This window comes from Pinus tabuliformis, chromosome 1_1 (genome assembly GCF_031772625.1).
Source record: "Pinus tabuliformis cultivar Carrire ecotype Pingquan chromosome 1_1, CPIR1, whole genome shotgun sequence".
NCBI lineage: Eukaryota > Viridiplantae > Streptophyta > Pinopsida > Pinales > Pinaceae > Pinus > Pinus tabuliformis.
Genome location: NC_142297.1, coordinates 693,505,545 through 693,526,185, shown reverse-complemented (window position 1 = coordinate 693,526,185; position 20,641 = coordinate 693,505,545). Strand labels below are relative to the sequence as shown.

The following is a 20,641-nucleotide window of genomic DNA, read 5'->3' as shown; positions in this document are numbered from 1 at the left end:
GTAAAAATTTAAAACTTTCTTACCTTCAAGGAGTGTCTGGTATGTGCTGCCAAATTCTGGATCGCTCTTGTAAATATCTGGCCACTCCACAGTCTCGTTCCCACAACAGTTGAGGAGAGTGGTCAGCACCATGATTGATGGTTGGCTAAGGCAGTCTGCAACATTGTCTGTCCTGCCCTTCTTTCACTTAATGTTCAAATGGAATTGTTGCATGTATGTGGACAATTTACGATGGCGGTCATTCTAAAACTTCCCTTGTGTTTGTATGAACTACATGGTTTGGTGTTTTGTCTGGATGATTGTTTCCTTCCCCATAATGTAATGCTTACATTTTCGGAAAGCCTACATAATGGAATACATTTCTTTTTCATAAGTGGGATACTTTCAGACTGTGTCTGAAAGTGTCTCACCGTAATATTCCACTGGATTCCTCTTCTTAGTAAGAACTACACCAATAGCATAGTCAGAGGCATCTGTCTCAATCTCAAATGGTTATTGTAGGTCTCGTAATGTGAGCACTGGTGTAGAGCAGAGGTGATGCTTCTAGGAAAATGCCTTATGTTGGGATTCATACAAAAAGAAATGTGCTTTCGCTCTACCCTTGGTGACTTGACATAGAGGCCAAGTGATATGAGAAAACCCCAACATGAACCTGCGATAGAAATTGGCAAGACCCGTAAAGTTATGGAACTTTGTTAGAGTGGTTGGGGTTGGCCAATCTTGAATGACTTGTATCTTGTTTGGGTTCACATGCACACCATGCTCATCAATGATGTACCCCAAATATTGAACCTATGTCATGCCAAAATTGCATTTCTCCAAATTGGAACACAATGTGTGTTTTCACAGGGTTTGAAGGACCTGTCGAATATGGTGGAGGTTCTCTTCCAACAAACATAAACAATGGCCCAATATAATTCCTTAAAACTTTATTTTAAAGCAAAGACTTCAAACACACTTTTCTTGACTTTAGAAACAGAGGTTCTCTCCGGGCTTGGCTCCTTTGACGATGTGTGGAACCCATACACTTCATCCATTCTAGTGATTCACCATTTATACTTTCCACACTGCTCAACTTAACGGCAACCACAATAGTGGTAACTTACATTATTCAAGAACAACAATCAACAATTTCAAATTGCTCCACAAGACAAACTCCACTGCACTGCAATATTTCTATCACAGCCTCTACTAGGCACAAACCCACATAGTCAACACCGTCCAACACCGAATACTCCAACACTAGCTTTGATCTACGGCTTCATACTCAGCCTTCACATGCACAGGAGGTCAACAGACTGGTTGAAAACTGCACTCTTTCACACTCTTGAATTTGCGGCTCTATAGTGCCTTGCAATAGTTTAACAAAGATGCTACCACACTCCACAATATTTCTCTGGTCAATGCTCAGCTTAATATGCCAACAACACTCACAAAGAGCTTCACACCAAATTTCAATGCTGCACACACTAATAAATACTCCACACTCCTTTCACCGAGCCCTCACGTCTCTGGGCTCACACGTTCATAGCTCTGGCTCTTAGTCAAACAACAACCACAATCGAAATCCTCGGTTCCAATACCATGACAGACACTATGAAGACTGTATCAAAGAGTTTGTCGATTGCATTACAAAACACATAAATTTATACAAAACCCAACCGGTAAATCTACAGAAGTTTTACAGACGGTCACTAACTTGCTATCTAATTTCGCCCGTTGGGAATTGGATAATCCAACACTCCCCGTTAATGGCGGTGTAGAAGGATAATTCAACGTTATCCATGTGTTTACTAACACTTGCGGGTTTTGGTGTAACGGAAATCGTGACTCCAATAAGTGGTATCAGAGCCAAATGTCTCGAGTTCGAAACACACCTGGCTCGCGTTGGGGGGGAGATTGTTGGGAATTGGATAATCCAATGCTTTCCATTAATGGCGGTGTAGAAGGATAATTCAACGCTCCCCGTGTGTTTCATGGCATGTGTTTAACACTAGCGATGTGTCTGTTTACTAACACCTGCGGGTTTTTGTGTAATTACAATTGTGACTCCAACACCGCTGACTATCACCATCGTATCAGAGCTAGGGTCGAATATTCACTATGTAAGCCAGTTAGTGCTTTATTACGTCTGGAGCTGTTGAAAGATCTGTCCAGGAAATAGCTAAGGAACACTGGAACTAAAAGGTCGTGGATCTATGTTGAAAAGTGTTGCTGGAGTTTGAAACATGGATATTCTTGGAGTTTGGAGTTGAAACGTGGTGTTCGTAAGTTTTTTTTCACATCAAGCTTGAACATATACGTCAAGTTTTTTGTCAAACCAACATATGTGTGTGTGAAATGTGAAAAGGTTAAAACATTATATATTTTTTTATATTTATTATGAAACATATATTATTATATGTTGGAATTTTGAAAAGTATATTTTAAAAGGAGCATGAATTTTGAAAATGGTATTTTAAAAGGAGGAAGGTCACTATTACTAAATTTTAAAGAGTAATAATTAAAGTTTTATTTTTAAGTGGAGTTTTTGTGTTTTGGGGCATGAATTTGATTGAAAATGGAGACAACAGTTACAAATATGGAGAAGTTGAGCGGGGCTAATTTTGCCCTATGGAAATCACAGATGGAATATATACTGATTTTAAAGGATCAGTATTTGTCGATTGAAGGCACAACAAAGAAACCCTCATCGATGACAAATGAAGAGTGCAATAAGCTAGATAGAAAGGCAATTGCAACAATCCTCCAATATTTAGCAAAGAATGTTTATTTCAATGTGTCTGGAGAACATACGGCTGAAGGATTATGGAAGAAGCTCCATGATCTATATGGGAAAAACTTAGCATCAAACAAAGTGTTCTTGATGAAGAAGCTTTATAATCTCAAAATGAAGGAGGGTGCTTCAGTTGCTGAGCACTTGAATGCATTTAATATTATTACTAATCAACTTTCATTTGTTAAAATCATTTTAGATGATGAAATTAGAGCCATATTGTTGATGTGTTCTATGTCAGACAGTTGGGAAAATTTAATTGTATCTATGAACACTTCAGCAACTACAAGGACCCTGAAGTTTGATGATGTCAGCAGTAGTTTAATGAATGAGGAGCTGTGACGCAAGTCAATTGCGGAAAACCAGGGAGGAGAGGCTCTAGCTCTAGCTGATCGTGGTAAGAGAATGGATCAAGGCCAGCAAGGGCAATCAAGATCGAGAGGCCAATCAAAATCAAGGAGAGGCAGAATCATCTGATTTCATTGTGGCAAACCCGAGCACATGAAGAAAGAATGTCGATTTTGGAAGAAAGGACAAAAGGATCAGAGACCATCTAGTACAAATCACAAGTGATCTAGCACAAATGAAGGTGAGACTACTACTGTAGCCACAGATGGTGATGTGTTGTTTACTATTTCAGTAGAGGATGCATGTGTATATACATCTACCAGTAGCTTTGACTAGATCTTTGACTCTATGGCATCTCACCATGTAACCCCATGCAAAGATAGTTTTGTTTCATATAATCCTAGTGATTATGGTATAGTGCATTTGGGAAATAATTATTTTTGCAGTATTGTTGGAGTGGGAGATGTCCAGATCAAGATGAAAGATGGACAAGATATATTGTTCAAACAAGTCAGGCATGTACCAGAAATTGGCATGATTTTAATCTATATGGGACGACTGGATGATGAAGGCTACTCCACAAGATTTAGAAAAAGGAGGTTGGAAAATTAGCAAAGGAGCATTGGTCGTGGCCAAAGGACCCAAGACATGAACATTATACACATTGAATAAACTAATAGGAAAATCAGATTTGGTTGTTGTCACAAAAGAAGGAAATTCAACAGATTTGTGGCATAAGCATTTGGGTCACATGAGCGAGAAGGGCTTAAAAATCCTTGTTGGTAAAAATTTATTGCCAAGTTTGAAATCCTACAATATTGATCTTTGTGAGCATTGTATATATGGTAGACAAAGAAGGGTTTCATTCCTTAGAGGTGGCCATGACATAAAGAAAAATTTGTTAGAATTGGTACACTCAGATGTGTTTGGGCCTATTAACATCAAATCATTAGGAGGATCATCATATTTTGTAACATTTATAGATGATGCATCCAGGAAGGTTTGGGAATATCCTATGAAAAATAAAAGTGAAGTGTTTGGAATATTTAAAAAATTCCATGTTGCTATTGAAAGAGAGACTAACAAATTGCTGAAGTGTTTAAGAACAGATAATGGTGGAGACTTATGCTCAAATTCATTTAAGGAATATTGTAACAGGTTTGGCATAAAGCATGAGAAGACTGTGCCTGGTACTCCTCAACAGAATGGTGTCGTAGAAAGGATGAATCGCACAACCTCATAAAGAATTTTTGGGCTGAAGCAGTCAGGACCGCTTGCTACCTCATAAATAGATCTCCAACTACAGCCTTGGATGGTGGTATCCCTAAAGAAGTTTGGACTAGTAAGAATTTGAATTATTCTCACTTGAAAATATTTGGATGTGAAGCATTCATACATATTCCCAAATAAAATAGAACTAAGCTAGATGAAAAATCTATGAAATGCATATTTCTGGGATATGCGGAAGAATACTTTTGTTATTGTCTATGGGATCCACTCAAACATAAAATTATTAGAAGCAGGGATGTTATATTTAATGAGTCAAAAATGTTCAAGAGGAATATAGGTGAGTTGGAGGTCAAGAAGGTTATTGATAGGTTTGAAGAGCAGCAGGAAAAATACCATCAATACAAGAAAATGAACAACAAATTCAGGAGCATGAAGAACAACAAGTGGAAAATGATGAACAACAAGAAGAAGGAATCTTGCAGGAACCTTTACAGGAGATTCAATTTGATAATGCACAACCACATTTGGTTCACAGATCTTCTAGGCCTCATAAGCCTTCACAAAGGTATCCTCCTTCAAACTATATTTTGTTAACTGATGAAGGTGAACCTAATTGTTTTTAAGAAGCTTGTAAAGTCAAGCACAATAAAGAATAGAAGAAAGCAATGGAAGAAGAAATGAACTCTTTGTAGGAAAATAAAACTTGGGAGTTGGTAAACCTCCCAAAAGGTAGAAAGGCTCTACAAAAAAATGTGTGTACAGGATTAAGCATGAAGGTGATGAAAAGAAGGAGAGGTATAAAGCAAGGTTGGTGGTGAAAGGTTTTGCCCAAAAAGAAGGTATTGACTTCAATGAAATGTTCTCACCTGTTGTTAAAATGTCATCCATTAGAGTCATTCTTGGTCTAGTTGCTGTTTTAGACCTAGAATGTGAATAGTTAGATGTAGAAACTGCATTCCTTCATGGTGAATTGGAGGAAGAAATTTATATGGAGCAGCCAGAAGGCTTCATAGAAAAAGGCAAAGAAGGCCTTGTTTGTAGGTTGAAAAAGAGTCTCTATGGGTTGAAACAGGAACCTCGACATTCATTCATGTTGGAACATGGTTTTCAGAGGTTGGAAGCTGACCATTGTTTCTATATCAAGAGGTATGATCCAGGAAAGTATATCATATTATTGTTATATGTGGATGACATGTTGATTGTTGGGCATGATAAGAATAAGATCAATAGGTTGAAGAAATATTTGGGTAGAAAATTTGCAATGAAGGATTTCGGACCAGCACAACAGATATTGGGCATGCGGATTATGCGTGACAGGAAAAAAAAAGGTTGTGGCTGTCACAAGAAAAATATATCAAGAAGGTGCTTGACAGGTTTAATATGAAGGATGCCAAGCCAGTTGGTACACCCCTTGCAGACCACTTCAAGATGAATACTGAATTATGTCCTAGTAATGACAAAGAGAAAGAAGAAATGAGCAATATTCCTTATGCTTTAGCAGTTGGCAGTTTGATGTATGCCATGGTATGCACACGACCAAACATTGCATATTCAGTGGGAGTAGTGACTAGGTTCCTTGCCAATCCAGGCAAACAACATTGGCAAGCAGTAAAATGGATTTTAAGGTATCTCAAGGGTACTAGTCATTATTGTTTATGTTTTGGTCATGATAAAACTGTGCTTGAAGGATTTACAGATGCGGATATGGTTGGAGATATGGACACCAGAAAGTCCACCACAGGTTATTTGTATGCATTTGCGAGTGCAACAGTATCTTGGGTGTCAGGGTACAAAGAATAGTAACCCTATCTACAACAGAAGCATAATACATAGCTGCAACAGAAGCTTGTAAAGAGATGTTTTGGATGCAGTGATTCCTAGGAGAGATAGGAATAAAGCAGGACAAGTATGTGTTATATTGTGATAGTCAGAGTGCCATTCACTTGGCGAAAAACCCAAAATTTCATTCAAAAACCAAGCACATTGACTTAAAGTACCATTGGATCCAGCATGTGTTGGAAGAAGAACGGTTATCCTTGGAAAAGATCCATACAGATAAGAACCCTACTGATATGCTTACTAAGATTCTACTACGAAATAAACATGAGTTATGTGGAGGCATGGTAGGACTCAATGTGACTTGATGACTCTTATTTGGCTTCAAGTGGGAGAATGTTAAGTGTGAAGCCAAATTCATGCAGGATTCTGGATTCTTCTACACCGCCAATAGTTTCTAGAATCACATGCAAGATTCTTCTTCTACACCGATAATAGTTTCTAGAATCACATGCAAGATTCTAGATCCTTCTACACCGCTAGTAGTTTCTAGAATCACATGCAGGATTCTAGATCCTTTTACATTGCCATTAGTTTCTAAATCTCCATTCAGGATTCTAGATCCTTCTTCAGCCTCTATAAATTTGTAATTTCTCTGGCCAAGGAAAGCAAGCAAGCCAAGGCCCAAGCCTGTTATGTAATGCTAAGTGATTTCTGTTATCCAGTGATTGTTTTATCTATTCGTTTTTTCTGACTGAGTAATCTTGTTGTTTCTCCATTTTTCTGTCTCTGTAAATTATTCTCTGCTATTGCCGTGTCTCTATGAATTATTCTCTCCTATTGCCATCTAAGTCTCTCAGTTTGAATCCAACAAAAACGTGATTATTATTCTAATAATGCATGCTATTACTTCAACTCACTTAACTAGCATCCAAAAATACCTTAAACGTTAGGCTTTCAAGCATACGAGTAATTTCTACGATAAAGGGAATTTGAAAGAGTACTAAATGATAATGAAGACGCTGTTACAAAACTATGGCACGTTGCTAACATGCTAACGGCCACTATCCAACACTACTTCCATCCAAACCTAAATATGATTCACACAAAGACTTCAGACCATAAATATCAATGGATGGTAATAAGCAAAGAACTTACAAATAAATGGAAATTTTCACTTCAACTCACTTAACTAGCATCCAAAAAACCATTAAACGTTACGCTTTCAAACACACCAGTAATTTTTATGATAAAGGGAATTTGAAAGAGTACTAAATGATAATGAGGAAGCTATTACAAAACTAGGGCACGTTTCTAACATGCCAGCCGCCACTATCCAACACCACTTCCATCCAAAACCTAAATATGATTCAAACAAAGACTTCAAACCATAAACATCAATGTGGATGGTAATAAGCGAAGAACATACAAATAAATGAAAATATTTATGCAAACATTGAAATCATATATTCCTTCAACAAATCTATCATTTGCACAATAGATTTGAAGATACGCTGTACTACTTTAGAAATAGCATTGGCCAAAATGTTCTTGTAACAGTGATTGTTGAATTCGAAAGCTCCAACTGGTTAAATAAAATACATAGAGAGACTAATCCACGACTCCTATGCTCATGCTAAGCAGAATAGCCTTAGAGGGAACTCCACGGGATTCATCAACGTTGAAGCCCGGAGATTATATCTAAATTTCATTTTCGAGAAAATCGAAACAGAAAAGGTCGCCATAATCATATTGTTTTAATCTTCGCAGCAAATGCAGAAAGCCAGCTTGTACAATTTAGCAAAATAACTGTTTTAATCTTAGCAACAAACGCAGAAAGCCAGGTTGTACAATTTAGCTAAATAACTGTTTTAATTTTCACAATTGGCTATAATTTTTGATATAGTCAAAAACAGAAAAATATTTTACTTTAGAATATGAGGCATTTAGAGACAATATGGAAAGTTATAACTGGCAGCTAACTCTTGGGATAATTTATTTAGCGAGGAGTTTGTCCAGAACCTGGGAGCATTTATTTTAAAGTTTCTTAGATATGAAAGTGGATAATTTTTAACAAATTTACAACCCAACATTGAGCAATGAACCAAAAAATCTATCCATTTACATGAACGCTCCTCGTCGTTCGAAACTATACAATTTACATCAACGTTCCTCCTCGTGTGAAACTATAAAAACGAAATAACAGCACTCGAATTTCGACAATTTAATTTAAATTACATGAACGTTCCTACTCTGCAACCGTTGAATTTAAATTGATGGCAAATTTCGACATATTTTGAAATCTATTGATTTACATTTATTTGCATGAAAGATTTTAGCAGTTTGAAACTATAAAAACTAAATAAATGCACTTCAATCTTATGTGCAAGACTGCTTTACATTCCAAATCATATTCCAAATATTTGTTGAAAATATAATCTCAACTGCGATGGCCGATATCGCATATCGGCAAGTCGGCATATCGGCAAAATGAAGTGAAGGCATTATAAAGGAGCCTTTGTGTTTTGCGATAAGCGAACGCCGATATCGCATCGGCAAAGTCAAAGTGAAGGAGTTATGAGGAAGCTCTTATGTTTGCGATGAGCGATCGCCGATATCGCATCGGCATTTCGCTATCGGCAATGTCATGAGGGTCGAAGTTTTTGACATGAGTAAAGTTGCGATGGAGTGGACCCGATGGCTTCCCAAAACCAAATTGCATAATGTTTGAAATTCACCCGACGGCAAATATTAAATGTTGCGTGGAGTAAATCTAAGTTTTGGTTGACCATACGTCTTAATGAAATGTCATAGTGGTAGGTAAAATATTAAAGTTTTACATAGAGTTGGTAAGTTTTTTTTATGAGAAGGTATGGGCGTATGTACTTATTACATAAATTCTGTATGGGATAGGTGTATGTAATTAATTACTGTGTTGACTTGTGTTTCATGTATGGCACACGGGAAGTTTAAGTGTGTGTTCACAGTAGAGTAAAATGAGAGTGGTGAAGCGAAAACCAAGTGTTGTATTGAACACACAGCAGTGTGTAAAAAGAGAACCAGGGGATGTAATTTTGGAGTGATAATAAAACCTTGTGTGGTTTGTGTGCACAGCAGTGCAAAGAAGAAAATGGTGAAGCGAGTTTTTTTTTGTAACTCTGTAAGTTTTGTTTTTACAGCAGCATGTAAAAGTATTTTACACCAGTGAATGTAAATGTTGTCTTACAACAGTAAGCTTATGTAAACTTTTGTTACAACAGTAAGTTGTTTTTCACAGCAGTGAATATGAAAATGGTTTTATTGTGTTAAATCCCTCTCAGTAAAAGAGGATGAAGTTTGTATCGGTTTTTAATGAATAGAAATCTCTTTTGGTGAAATACTCTAGTTCTCTGAGTGAATTTTTTTAAGTCTTCTGTGCATAAAAGATCCTGGAGCAAAGGGAGAACAGAGCATTGACTCTGTGTGCTTGTTTATTTGGTTTTTGGTATTTTCCCCATTTAAAACAAGAAAAATTCCCAACAGTGGTATCAGAGCAGGCTTAGGCTCTTGAAGGTGTTCAAGAAGCTGAAGGGAGAAGGTTGTTGCTGCAGCAAAACTTCTCAGGCAGACAGAAGACTCAGACATCAAAGGATTCAGGTATTTCAAAAGTTTTTTTTTGTGTGTGTTGCTGAAGAAGCAGTGATTTGTTTTAAATACACAGTCAAGGAATGGCCAGCACAAGCACTGGTATGGGTTTGTTTAACACCCAGCTCCCACAGTTTAATGGGAAGAACTATGATTACTGGTCAATAACTATGACAGCCCTGCTTGCTTCCAAAGATTTATGGGAAATAGTTGAAGAAGGTTTTGAAGAACCAGCAGATGAAACTGAGTTCAATGCATTAACTCAGGGAGAGAAGGATCTGCTGAAGAACAATAGGAAGAAGGACTCAAAAGCCCATGTGTTGTTGTATCTAGCTGTAGACCAGAGTATGTTTCCAAGGTTAGCAGCAGCTAAGACAGCCAATGAAGCATGGCAAACCCTGAAGACAGCCTATCAAGGCATGGAGAGAGTGAAGACAGCAAAACTACAATTGCTGAGAAAGGATTTTGAGAATTTGAACATGAAGGAGTCAGATAACATTGACTCATTCTTCACTCATGTGATTGGTGTAATCACACAAATGAGAACTCATGGAGAAACCATTGAAGACAGAAGGATTGTGGAGAAAATATTGAGGGTCTTACCCTCAAGGTTTGATGCTATAGTCACCACCATTGAAGAGACAAAGGATCTCTCAAGATATTCAGTTGATGAGCTACATGCATCACTGATAACACATGAACAGAGGTTGAGTAGGAATGAAAACTCATCTCTTGAGCAAGCCTTCAAGACCCAGATGTCCTTTGGAAGAGGCAGAGGTCAAGGCAGAGGAAACAAAAGAGGAAGAGGCAGAAGCCAGAACAGAGGTGGCAGGCACAACCCATCAAATGCACAAGGAAGAGGCAGCAATCCAAATCAGAACCAAAGTCAAGGCAGCAGCCAACAAAGAGATCAACATCATGCTCAAGGACAAAGGTATGATAAGTCTAATGTTCAATGCTATTATTGCAAAAAGTATGGACATTATGCTAGTGATTGTAGAAAGAAACATCACGATATGAACAGCAGACAAAATGCAAATGTTACAAGAGAAAACAACAGTCAAGACAATGTTCTGTTAGCTTGTAACATGGCTGAAACACATACTGAGGACATATGGTTTTTAGACTCAGGTTGCAGCAACCATATGACTAGAAATATAGCCTTCTTTTCTGCTCTAGATAAAAATGTGAAATCAGAAGTCACATTAGGAACTGATAGTAAAGTGTCTGTTATGGGAAAAGGAGAAATAAAAATACTTTCAAAGCAAGGAGAGAGGAAAACCATAGCAGATGTATACTATGTCCCCGGAATGAGATGTAATCTCTTGAGTATTGGACAGCTTGTCCATAAGGGGTACAATGTTTTCTTTAAAAATGATGTGTGCACCATCATGGATATACCACCCAGCAAAAGATGCATTGCTGAAGTGAAGATGACAAGGAACAGGATGTTCCCTCTCCGAATCAGGGCAGACATGAAGAACAAGAAGGAAATGGCAGCAGTCACCCAAGAGGCCTTCCAGAGCGTGCCAAAGGATGAGAACTGGTTATGGCACTTGAGATTCGGGCATCTAAATTTTGGAGGCCTAAACTTATTGAGCAAAAAAGGAATGGTAAAGGGATTACCATTGATAGAGAAACCGGACAGCCTATGTGAAGGCTGCATTTTGGGAAAACAACACAGAGAAAGTTTTCCATCAGGGAAGAGCATAAGGGCAAAGACACCCTTAGAGATTATCCACTCAGACTTGTGTGGACCAATGCAAGCTCCATCATTAGCTGGCAGCCTATATTTCTTGACATTCATTGATGATTGTACAAGAAAAACTTGGACATATTTCCTTAAAAACAAAAGTGAAGTGTTTGAGAAATTCCAAAATTTCAAAGCACTTGTGGAGAACCAAAGCGGGCTGCATATAAAAGTTTTGAGAACTGATAGAGGAGGTGAGTATATCTCCAAGGAATTCCTAAGATTTTGTAGAGAAAATGGAATACATAAACAGTTCACAACTCGGTACACCCCACAGCAAAATGGAGTTGCTGAAAGGAAGAACAGGACCATCATGGATATGGCGAGGAGCATGTTGAAGGCAAAGCATTTGCCAAATGAGTATTGGGCTGAAGCCGTACATTGTGCAGTTTATATACTGAACAGGTGTCCTACAAAAGCAGTCATGAACAAGGTGCCAGAAGAGGCATGGAGTGGAAGAAAGCAAGGAGTTACCCACATGAGAGTTTTTGGGTGTGTGGCCTATGCACACATTCCAGATCAGCTAAGGAGGAAGTTGGACAGCAAAGGGGAGAAATGCATCTTCATTGGATACAGTGATGAATCCAAAGCCTACAGGCTGTACATCCCATCTACCAAGAAGTTCTTTGTGAGCAGGGATGTTCAATTCATTGAAGAGGAAGCTTGGGATGGAAGCATAGAGAAAACAGTGAATGTCAAAAACTGTTTGTCTCATGATGAAGATGAAGAGGAGGTGGCTGAAATGCATCCCCAAACAACAGCGCCAACACAAGGACAGCAAGGTACACCATTGAGGATCAATGAGAGTGCTTCTCCAAGCACACCACAAGGAGGAAATTCAAGTGCATCCTCAAGCACTTGCACTCCAAGTGAAAGAGGTAAGAAATTTAGAAATCTAAGTGACATTTATGAAGAAGGAATGAATTCCTTATTTGCCTTGTATTGTCATGTTGATGATCCTATTCATTTTGAAGAAGCTATTAAAGATAGGAAATGGATAGAAGCTATGGATGAGGAAATTAATGCCATAGAGAGAAACAAAACATGGGATTTGGTTGAGCTACCAAAAGGCAAAGAAGTCATTGGTGTGAAATGGGTCTATAAGACCAAGAGCAATGCTGAAGGCAAGATAGAAAGGCACAAGGCAAGGCTGGTTGTCAAAGGCTACAAGCAGCAGTATGGAAGAGATTATGAGGAGACTTTCGCCCCGGTTGCAAGAATGGAAACCGTGAGAGCAGTGCTGTCCATAGCGGCACAAAACAAATGGAAAGTCTACCAAATGGATGTGAAATCAGCATTCCTAAATGGAGTGTTAAAAGAAGAGGTTTATGTTGAACAGCCTCTCGGCTATGAGAAGAAAGGTGAAGAGCACAAAGTGTGCAAATTGAAGAAAGCTCTTTATGGGCTGAAGCAAGCACCAAGAGCATGGTACAGCAGAATAGATTCATATCTATTGGATAATGAATTTGACAAATGTGAAGGAGAACCCACAGTCTACATCAAGGAAAAGGATGGTAAAATTTTAATTGTTGTCTTGTATGTAGATGATGTTATTTTCACTGGAAATGATATTTATCTTATTGAGAATTTTAAATCAGTCATGAAGGATGAATTTGAAATGACTGACATGGGTTTGTTGAGATACTTCTTAGGCATAGAAGTAGATCAAAATGAAAAAGGAATTTTTATATCTCAAGCAAGATATGTAAATCAAGTTTTGGGCAGATTTAACATGCAAGAATGCAAGGCAGCAATCACTCCCACAGTGATAGGATTAAAGCTCAGCAGAGAGGACAGCAGCAAGGATTTTGATCCTAGCGTATACAAAAGTATTGTAGGCAGCCTTATGTATTTAACAGCAACTAGGCCTGATTTAATGTATGCTGTTAGTTTGATTTCCAGATTCATGGAGAGGCCAAAGGAGGCACATTGGCAGGCAGCAAAGAGAATTTTGAGGTATGTCAAAGGCACTAAAATGTTTGGAATTCTATATCATGCCTCAGAACATTCAGATTTGGTTGGATACACTGATAGCGATTGGGCTGGAAGTGTAGATGATCGGAAGAGCACTTCCGGTTATGTTTTTAATATGGGTTCAGGAGCCATTTCATGGGCTTCTAAGAAGCAGTCCATTGTAGCATTGTCTACAGCAGAGGCTGAATATGTGGCAGCGACAGCAGTAGCATGTCAGGCAGTATGGATGAGAAGAATGTTGAGAAGCTTAGGCCAAGAGCAGGCAAAAGCGACAGTGATATTTTGTGACAATAGCTCAGCTATTGCGTTGTCAAAGAATTCAGTGTTTCACAAAAGAACGAAACACATTGATACAAGGTTTCACTACATCAGAGAATTGGTAAGCAATGGAGAAATTATCTTAGAACATTGCAGGACCCATGAACAGGTTGCAGACATCTTGACAAAGCCACTGGATCAGAAGAGCTTTGAATTTTTGAGGAAGTGTTTGGGTATGATTGAATGCCCGACAGTTGAAATTAAAGGGGAGTGTTGAAAATATAATCTCAACTGCGATGGCCGATATCGCATATCGGCAAGTCGGCATATCGGCAAAATGAAGTGAAGGCATTATAAAGGAGCCTTTGTGTTTTGCGATAAGCGAACGCCGATATCGCATCGGCAAAGTCAAAGTGAAGGAGTTATGAGGAAGCTCTTATGTTTGCGATGAGCGATCGCCGATATCGCATCGGCATTTCGCTATCGGCAATGTCATGAGGGTCGAAGTTTTTGACATGAGTAAAGTTGCGATGGAGTGGACCCGATGGCTTCCCAAAACCAAATTGCATAATGTTTGAAATTCACCCGACGGCAAATATTAAATGTTGCGTGGAGTAAATCTAAGTTTTGGTTGACCATACGTCTTAATGAAATGTCATAGTGGTAGGTAAAATATTAAAGTTTTACATAGAGTTGGTAAGTTTTTTTTATGAGAAGGTATGGGCGTATGTACTTATTACATAAATTCTGTATGGGATAGGTGTATGTAATTAATTACTGTGTTGACTTGTGTTTCATGTATGGCACACGGGAAGTTTAAGTGTGTGTTCACAGTAGAGTAAAAGAGAGTGGTGAAGCGAAAACCAAGTGTGGTATTGAACACACAGCAGTGTGTAAAAAGAGAACCAGGGGATGTAATTTTGGAGTGATAAGAAAACCTTGTGTGGTTTTTGTGCACAGCAGTGCAAAGAAGAAAATGGTGAAGCGAGTTTTTGTAACTCTGTAAGTTTTGTTTTTACAGCAGCATGTAAAAGTATTTTACACCAGTGAATGTAAATGTTGTCTTACAGCAGTAAGCTTATGTAAACTTTTGTTACAACAGTAAGTTGTTTTTCACAGCAGTGAATATGAAAATGGTTTTATTGTGTTAAATCCCTCTCAGTAAAAGAGGATGAAGTTTGTATCGGTTTTTAATGAATAGAAATCTCTTTTGGTGAAATACTCTAGTTCTCTGAGTGAATTTTTTTAAGTCTTCTGTGCATAAAAGATCCTGGAGCAAAGGGAGAACAGAGCATTGACTCTGTGTGCTTGTTTATTTGGTTTTTGGTATTTTCCCCATTTAAAACAAGAAAAATTCCCAACAATATTTTGGCATATGATAAATAAAATTAAGATAAAATTAACTTTACCCTTATTCATGAACTCCTAGAAAATTTCCGAAATCTACACTACAGGGTTATTCATATATTCTATAAAATTTCCGAAATCTACACTATAGAGTTATTCATATGTTCTATAAAATTTCCGAAATGTACCATAGAGAATATAGGTAAAAACAGCTAATAGCAACTCCTGTCATATGCCGGACGCTTCCATTAAACAGTTTATAAACCTGTCAGCAACATGAAAGTATTGCATGGCCAATCGTCTGCTCAGAGCTAATGCTCCGATCACACTGCCAAACCCAATTGCGATTCCAAAACCCATTCCAGCTTCCCACGATTCCCACCAACGAACAAGAGTCTGCTCATGACTATGGTCAGGCTCACCTGATGCTTGATCGCTGCAGTTTCTCTTAAGCGGAGAACCGCACAGCTCCGGGTTACCAGAGAACGAGGTTACACCAAATGTGTCCAAATGTCGTATATATGGAATCCTTCCCGATAGGTTGCTATTTGATAGGTTAAAAGCGCCAAGGAAGCTAAGGTCTGCAAGTGTAGCAGGTATTCTTCCCTCTAACTGGTTGCATGACATATCTAAACTTTCTAAATTTACCATTGTCCCAATTTCTTCTGGAATGTTTCCCGTAAGATGATTATAGGACAGATTCAAAGTCTGCAGACCCCGCAGATCTCCAATTTCCACGGGGATGTCACCAGAAAGGATGTTTGCCGAGAGATCCAGAGAAGTCACAGACGTGAGGAAGTATTTGTACTCCATATCCTGACCCTTGTCAATCACGTGAACTATATCTTCATAGTACTGTCCATACCTCAGCTCAGGCTGCGCGGGTCTGTACTCGGGGAAATTTTTGTCGATCATTACTGATATGTTTGAAAGATGTGGCGGTATCGTACCTGACAGACGGTTCATTCCTAGATCGAGAATTTGGAGCTGCTGAAGGCATCCAATTTGGATGGGTATTCTACCTTCCAAATTGTTTGATCTGAGAACAAGTATGCGGAGTTCAGAAAGATCCACAATCCATTCGGGCACTTTGCCTGAGAGCTTGTTTCTGCTCAAATCCAAAATTTGTAATTTTTTACAATTTTGTAGAGACTCGGGAATATTTCCACTTAAACTGTTACTATTCATGTGCAGTACCTGAAGTTTCTTCAATTTTTCCAGTTCCTTCGGTATCGGTCCATGGAATTTATTACGTGCTAGATTCAATACCTTGAGAAAAGAGCAGTCACCTAATTGGGAGGGCAGGTTGCCAGATAACATGTTGACCGAAAGATCCAAGGCCTCTAGATGCTCTGTTTGCTCACAAATGCAAGAAGGAATTTGACCCTCTAGTTTATTTGAGGCTAAAGATAAGAAATTTGAAGCATGCAACATCGTGCAGAATTCTTGGGGGACTGAACCAGTAATGTTATTAACTGACAGATCAAGTTCCCAAGGAAAGGCAGCCACCGAACTTGATAGATGGCGAAGGCTGCCATTCAATTGATTACCTGCCAGCCCCACCTCCTTCAATGAGGTCGACGAGTTATACAACTGAGATGGTATTGGCCCTTCCAACTGATTGGACGCAAGGTCTATTTGCTCAAGCATGGGAAGATTCCACAACCATGAAGGAATTTGTCCCTTGAGGCCGTTCCTAGATAGAGCCAATGTCGTCATAGAATTTTGAGCCCTCAGGAAAAGAGGAAAGCTCTGTACTTCACAATAAGATAATCTCAACACATCTAACTGAAATGGTGGGTTCCAGTTGGAGGTGATATTGAAGGACAATTTGTTCTTGTACAGGTCAAGATGTTTTAGATTCTTCAGACTGTGAAAGTGTGTCTCTGAGATCGGTCCGCTCAAACTATTGTGAGAAAGACTAATATTGGTCAGTTTGGACAACCATCCTAGGGAGATAGGGATTGATCCCGATAAAAGGTTGTAGCCCAGGTCTAGTACAGTAAGCGAGCGGAGAAGGCCTAATGAAGATGGAATCTTTCCCTTCAATTTGTTGTGTTTCAGATCTAGCTGAGCCAAGGCCGATAGTTTTCCTATAGAAGATGGCAAGGATCCCTTCAAACTATTGTTTTGCATATGGAAAAGGGTCAGGGTCTTCCACTGGCCCTGAAAAATCTGAGAAACATTGCCAGATATTCTATTGTTGTCCAAGTAAATTCTTTTTAGGCGAGGCATCTGAGAGAGTTCAAACGGAAGAGATCCGTTGAGACTTGAATTGGACATCTTCAAGGAAATCAAACTAGTCATATTGCTTAACCAACTGGGGAATTCACTGTGAAATGGGTTGCTATCAAGATGTAGAATTTCTATGGATGTAAGGTTTTGCAGCGAAGGGGGAATGGCACCGGTCAGGCCACAGTTCGACAATGAAAGGTTCCTGAGATGAGAAAGGCGACCTACTGACCGTCCCCATGCGGAAGACATCGCTGAGAGGTCGACTCTGTCAAGGGAAAGGTGTTTCAAGGCTGTGAGATTTGTAAGCCATGAGTGGTCGGGACTTTCCAGCGTAAAAGCAGAGGAAGAGAGATCGAGTACTGTCAAGCTAGAGAGGTTTCCCAGCTGCCGTGGAATGGTGCCTGAAAATCCCGCTTTAGAGAGGTTAAGGTATGTTAATTTCTTCAACAGGCCCAGCTCTTGGGGAATAGGTTGGTCCTTAAAATTATTGGAGCTGACATTCAAACTCTCCAAATCCCTTAATTGAGAAAGAGAGAATAGTGCAGGACGGAACTCACCATTCAGACTGCAATTATGCACATCCACACCAACCACATGACCGGTCCGTCCGTCGCAAGACACGCCATCCCACTCGCAACAGTTAATTGAAGCAATATTCCATGAAGCCAATCGTCCAACAGAATCATGTAGATGGTTTTTAAAATTCAAAAGAGATTGAATTTCTTGATTCAAACAGCCAGTGTCGCAGTAAACAGACTTCAATATAACCAGGAAAATTATGCAACAAATGAACACCTGGGTAACAAAACTTAACAAGCTCTTTCGCATGATACCTGTCATACGCCATTCTTGTTTCAAGGGTCTGCTTCTGCAGTGTTGCAGGCTGCCTATTTTCGACATCATAATCATTTTTTCTGGGCGCCGGGATGATGGGTCCTAAACTATCTGCTTTAACGACACTAATTAAGATTGTACTCTTTTATCCTTCGCGAAAAGTCGAACGCTTTTATTCTTCACGACTCTTTTATTGTTCACGAAAAAGGATATTCAAAAAAAAATTGGCTTATTTATAAAAATAATAACAATAACAATCTTATAAATTAAGTCAGCCATATAAATTACATAAAGTTCACATAAACATTATTATATAATAAATATCAAATTTTTTACTTTTAAATAGTTTAGTCTAAAGAGTATAGCTAAGAAAATAATGGAAATTGTATTGTCCTGAACCTATTTCAACATTCCCAATACAATTCAAATACTGGAGCATTCTGATTTTTTGAATTTCATTTCCCCTTATTTCCACAAGAAATATGTCATACAAACGAATTTGTGACATCTATAGACAACTACCTAGACTCTTAAACATTCATATAGAAATCACTATATAATAAACATCAAAACATTTATTTTAAAACACCTTTGGCATTGCTAAAATAAAATAAAAATCATAAAATCTAACTAAATTATAATATTATTTAAGTGCTAAGTGGACTATTCAAAAATCATGAGAAATTTAAGTGATAGTTGAGGCTATGTGATTCATTTCACTAGTTTCAATCCCACTTCTTCAACCTTGTGAGCAGAGCATGACCACTAAGTGCAAAGTGGACTATTAAAAAATCATGAGAAATTAGTTAGTTACGACTATCTCTCATGGAAACGGTCATAGATGAATGACTTACATAACGCAGGAAATGGTCATAGATGAATGACTTACTTAAAGCAGTTGAATCCGGAAAAATGATATCTAATATAATGCATTGGGAAAATTCTTCAATATTTAAAACCTTTAATTTAATTTAGATTATTATTATTAATAATTATAAAAATACTTAATATAAGACTTTGAAACAAATATATAATAAGATTCTTAAATATGGAGATTCTACGAGTGCACCATCCTAGCCCTTAGTTTAGGCTCTTTTGGAGATTATCCCAAGTTGGCACTTTGTTTATAATGATACACCACATTAAAAATCTGCATCTCAGCTAGGAATGTAAGGTTCCATAAGGGCTTCCATCACCATTCAAGGTTGATCACCATTAATCTATCCTCAATATGACGACTATAACCTATTTTGTAGTGTAAATCCTGAATGGACTGTGTACCCAACATAACGTATATTCTCTGTCTCTAAGTCTAATATGCAACCTCCTTAGCACATCGATATAATCAACCCATATGCCAACATGATCATCACGAAGATTTAGTTGAGTTGTTGATTTCCAACGTGCTGACGAGAAGATATTTTGTGTTTCGTCCCTTATTTGGTGCAGATGAATGAAACCCTGACCATTTAGAAGAGTCACCATTTCATTCAAAAGTTTGAAGATTTATGAACAGCCTATCCAAGGGTCTAGCCCAATTCTCATTTTTTCTCTATTTCCCACCCTCCACGGTAGGTTGCTTACAATGATATTAAAAGAGTCATTGACTGCTTTCCAGATGACTAATGAATTTGGTATCATTTTACATTGTCTTCTAATCCAGTCATCAAATGAGAGGGGAAAGATATATTTCCTTGTGACCACTGTTGTCTATAGGCTATATGTAGATAGGAGCCTCTAACTAACTTTCACAAAAAGAGTCTTTGCAAACATAAGAATGTCCTTAACGCCCCATTCTCCCTAGGATTTTGGGAGGGCCACCATTTTCCAGGCTACCCAATAATGGACATATTCTTCCTTTGATCTAACCCATAAGAATCTACCACATAGCTTTCATATTGAGGCTAAAATTTCTTTTGGGACCCATGCGAGGGCCATCCAATAAACTGGTATGGCCTCCAACACGAATTTAATAAGGACTAATCTTCCACCTCTCGTCAACCACTTGAAGCTCTAGTGTTGAAGTATTTTTTCCACCTTGGCTAGTTTTTTGGTAAGAGTTTAGTTTTAATAGGAAACCTAGGCACTTGAGACTATCCCTTTGGGGATGATTCTAAAGAGTTTTTTTTTTTTGCACCCTTCTCACCTTGAATTGAGACAACCCTATCACTAATAGTATTGATTTCTGAACATTTATTACCATACCTGTGGCTTTCTAAAAAAGAGTGACTGCTTGTTTTATGGATACCAAGTCCTATCTAAAGCCATTGCAAAAAATTAAAATGTCATCAACAAAAAGTAAGTGGGTGGTGAATAATTTTAATGCCACTTTGATTCCATTTATCTCTCCTCATCTTTTTACTTCTAGCAGAAGTATGCTTAGCCCTTCAACTTCCAATAGAAATCAGAGGGGGAACAGGGGACAACCCTGTATCTGACCTCTCTAGCCATCAAAAAAGTGGGAGGTTGAACCATTTATTAAGACAACA

At 38.3% G+C, this 20,641-nt stretch overlaps 1 protein-coding gene across 1 annotated transcript; it reads right to left on the bottom strand.

Moving 5' to 3' along the window:
• Positions 1 to 15,160: 15,160 nt before the first annotated feature.
• LOC149215318 (uncharacterized) lies at positions 15,161 to 18,291 on the bottom strand. Its single transcript, XM_089391076.1, has one exon. The coding sequence runs from the start codon at positions 18,216 to 18,218 to the stop codon at positions 15,312 to 15,314; it is 2,907 nt and encodes a 968-aa protein (XP_089247202.1). The 5' UTR covers positions 18,219 to 18,291; the 3' UTR covers positions 15,161 to 15,311.
• Between the last annotated feature and the right edge of the window lie 2,350 nt (positions 18,292 to 20,641).

Coding starts and splice junctions, on each gene's coding strand:
- LOC149215318 (XM_089391076.1), bottom strand. CDS start 18,218: ATGTCGAAAATAGGCAGCCTGCAACACTGCAGAAGCAGACCCTTGAAA.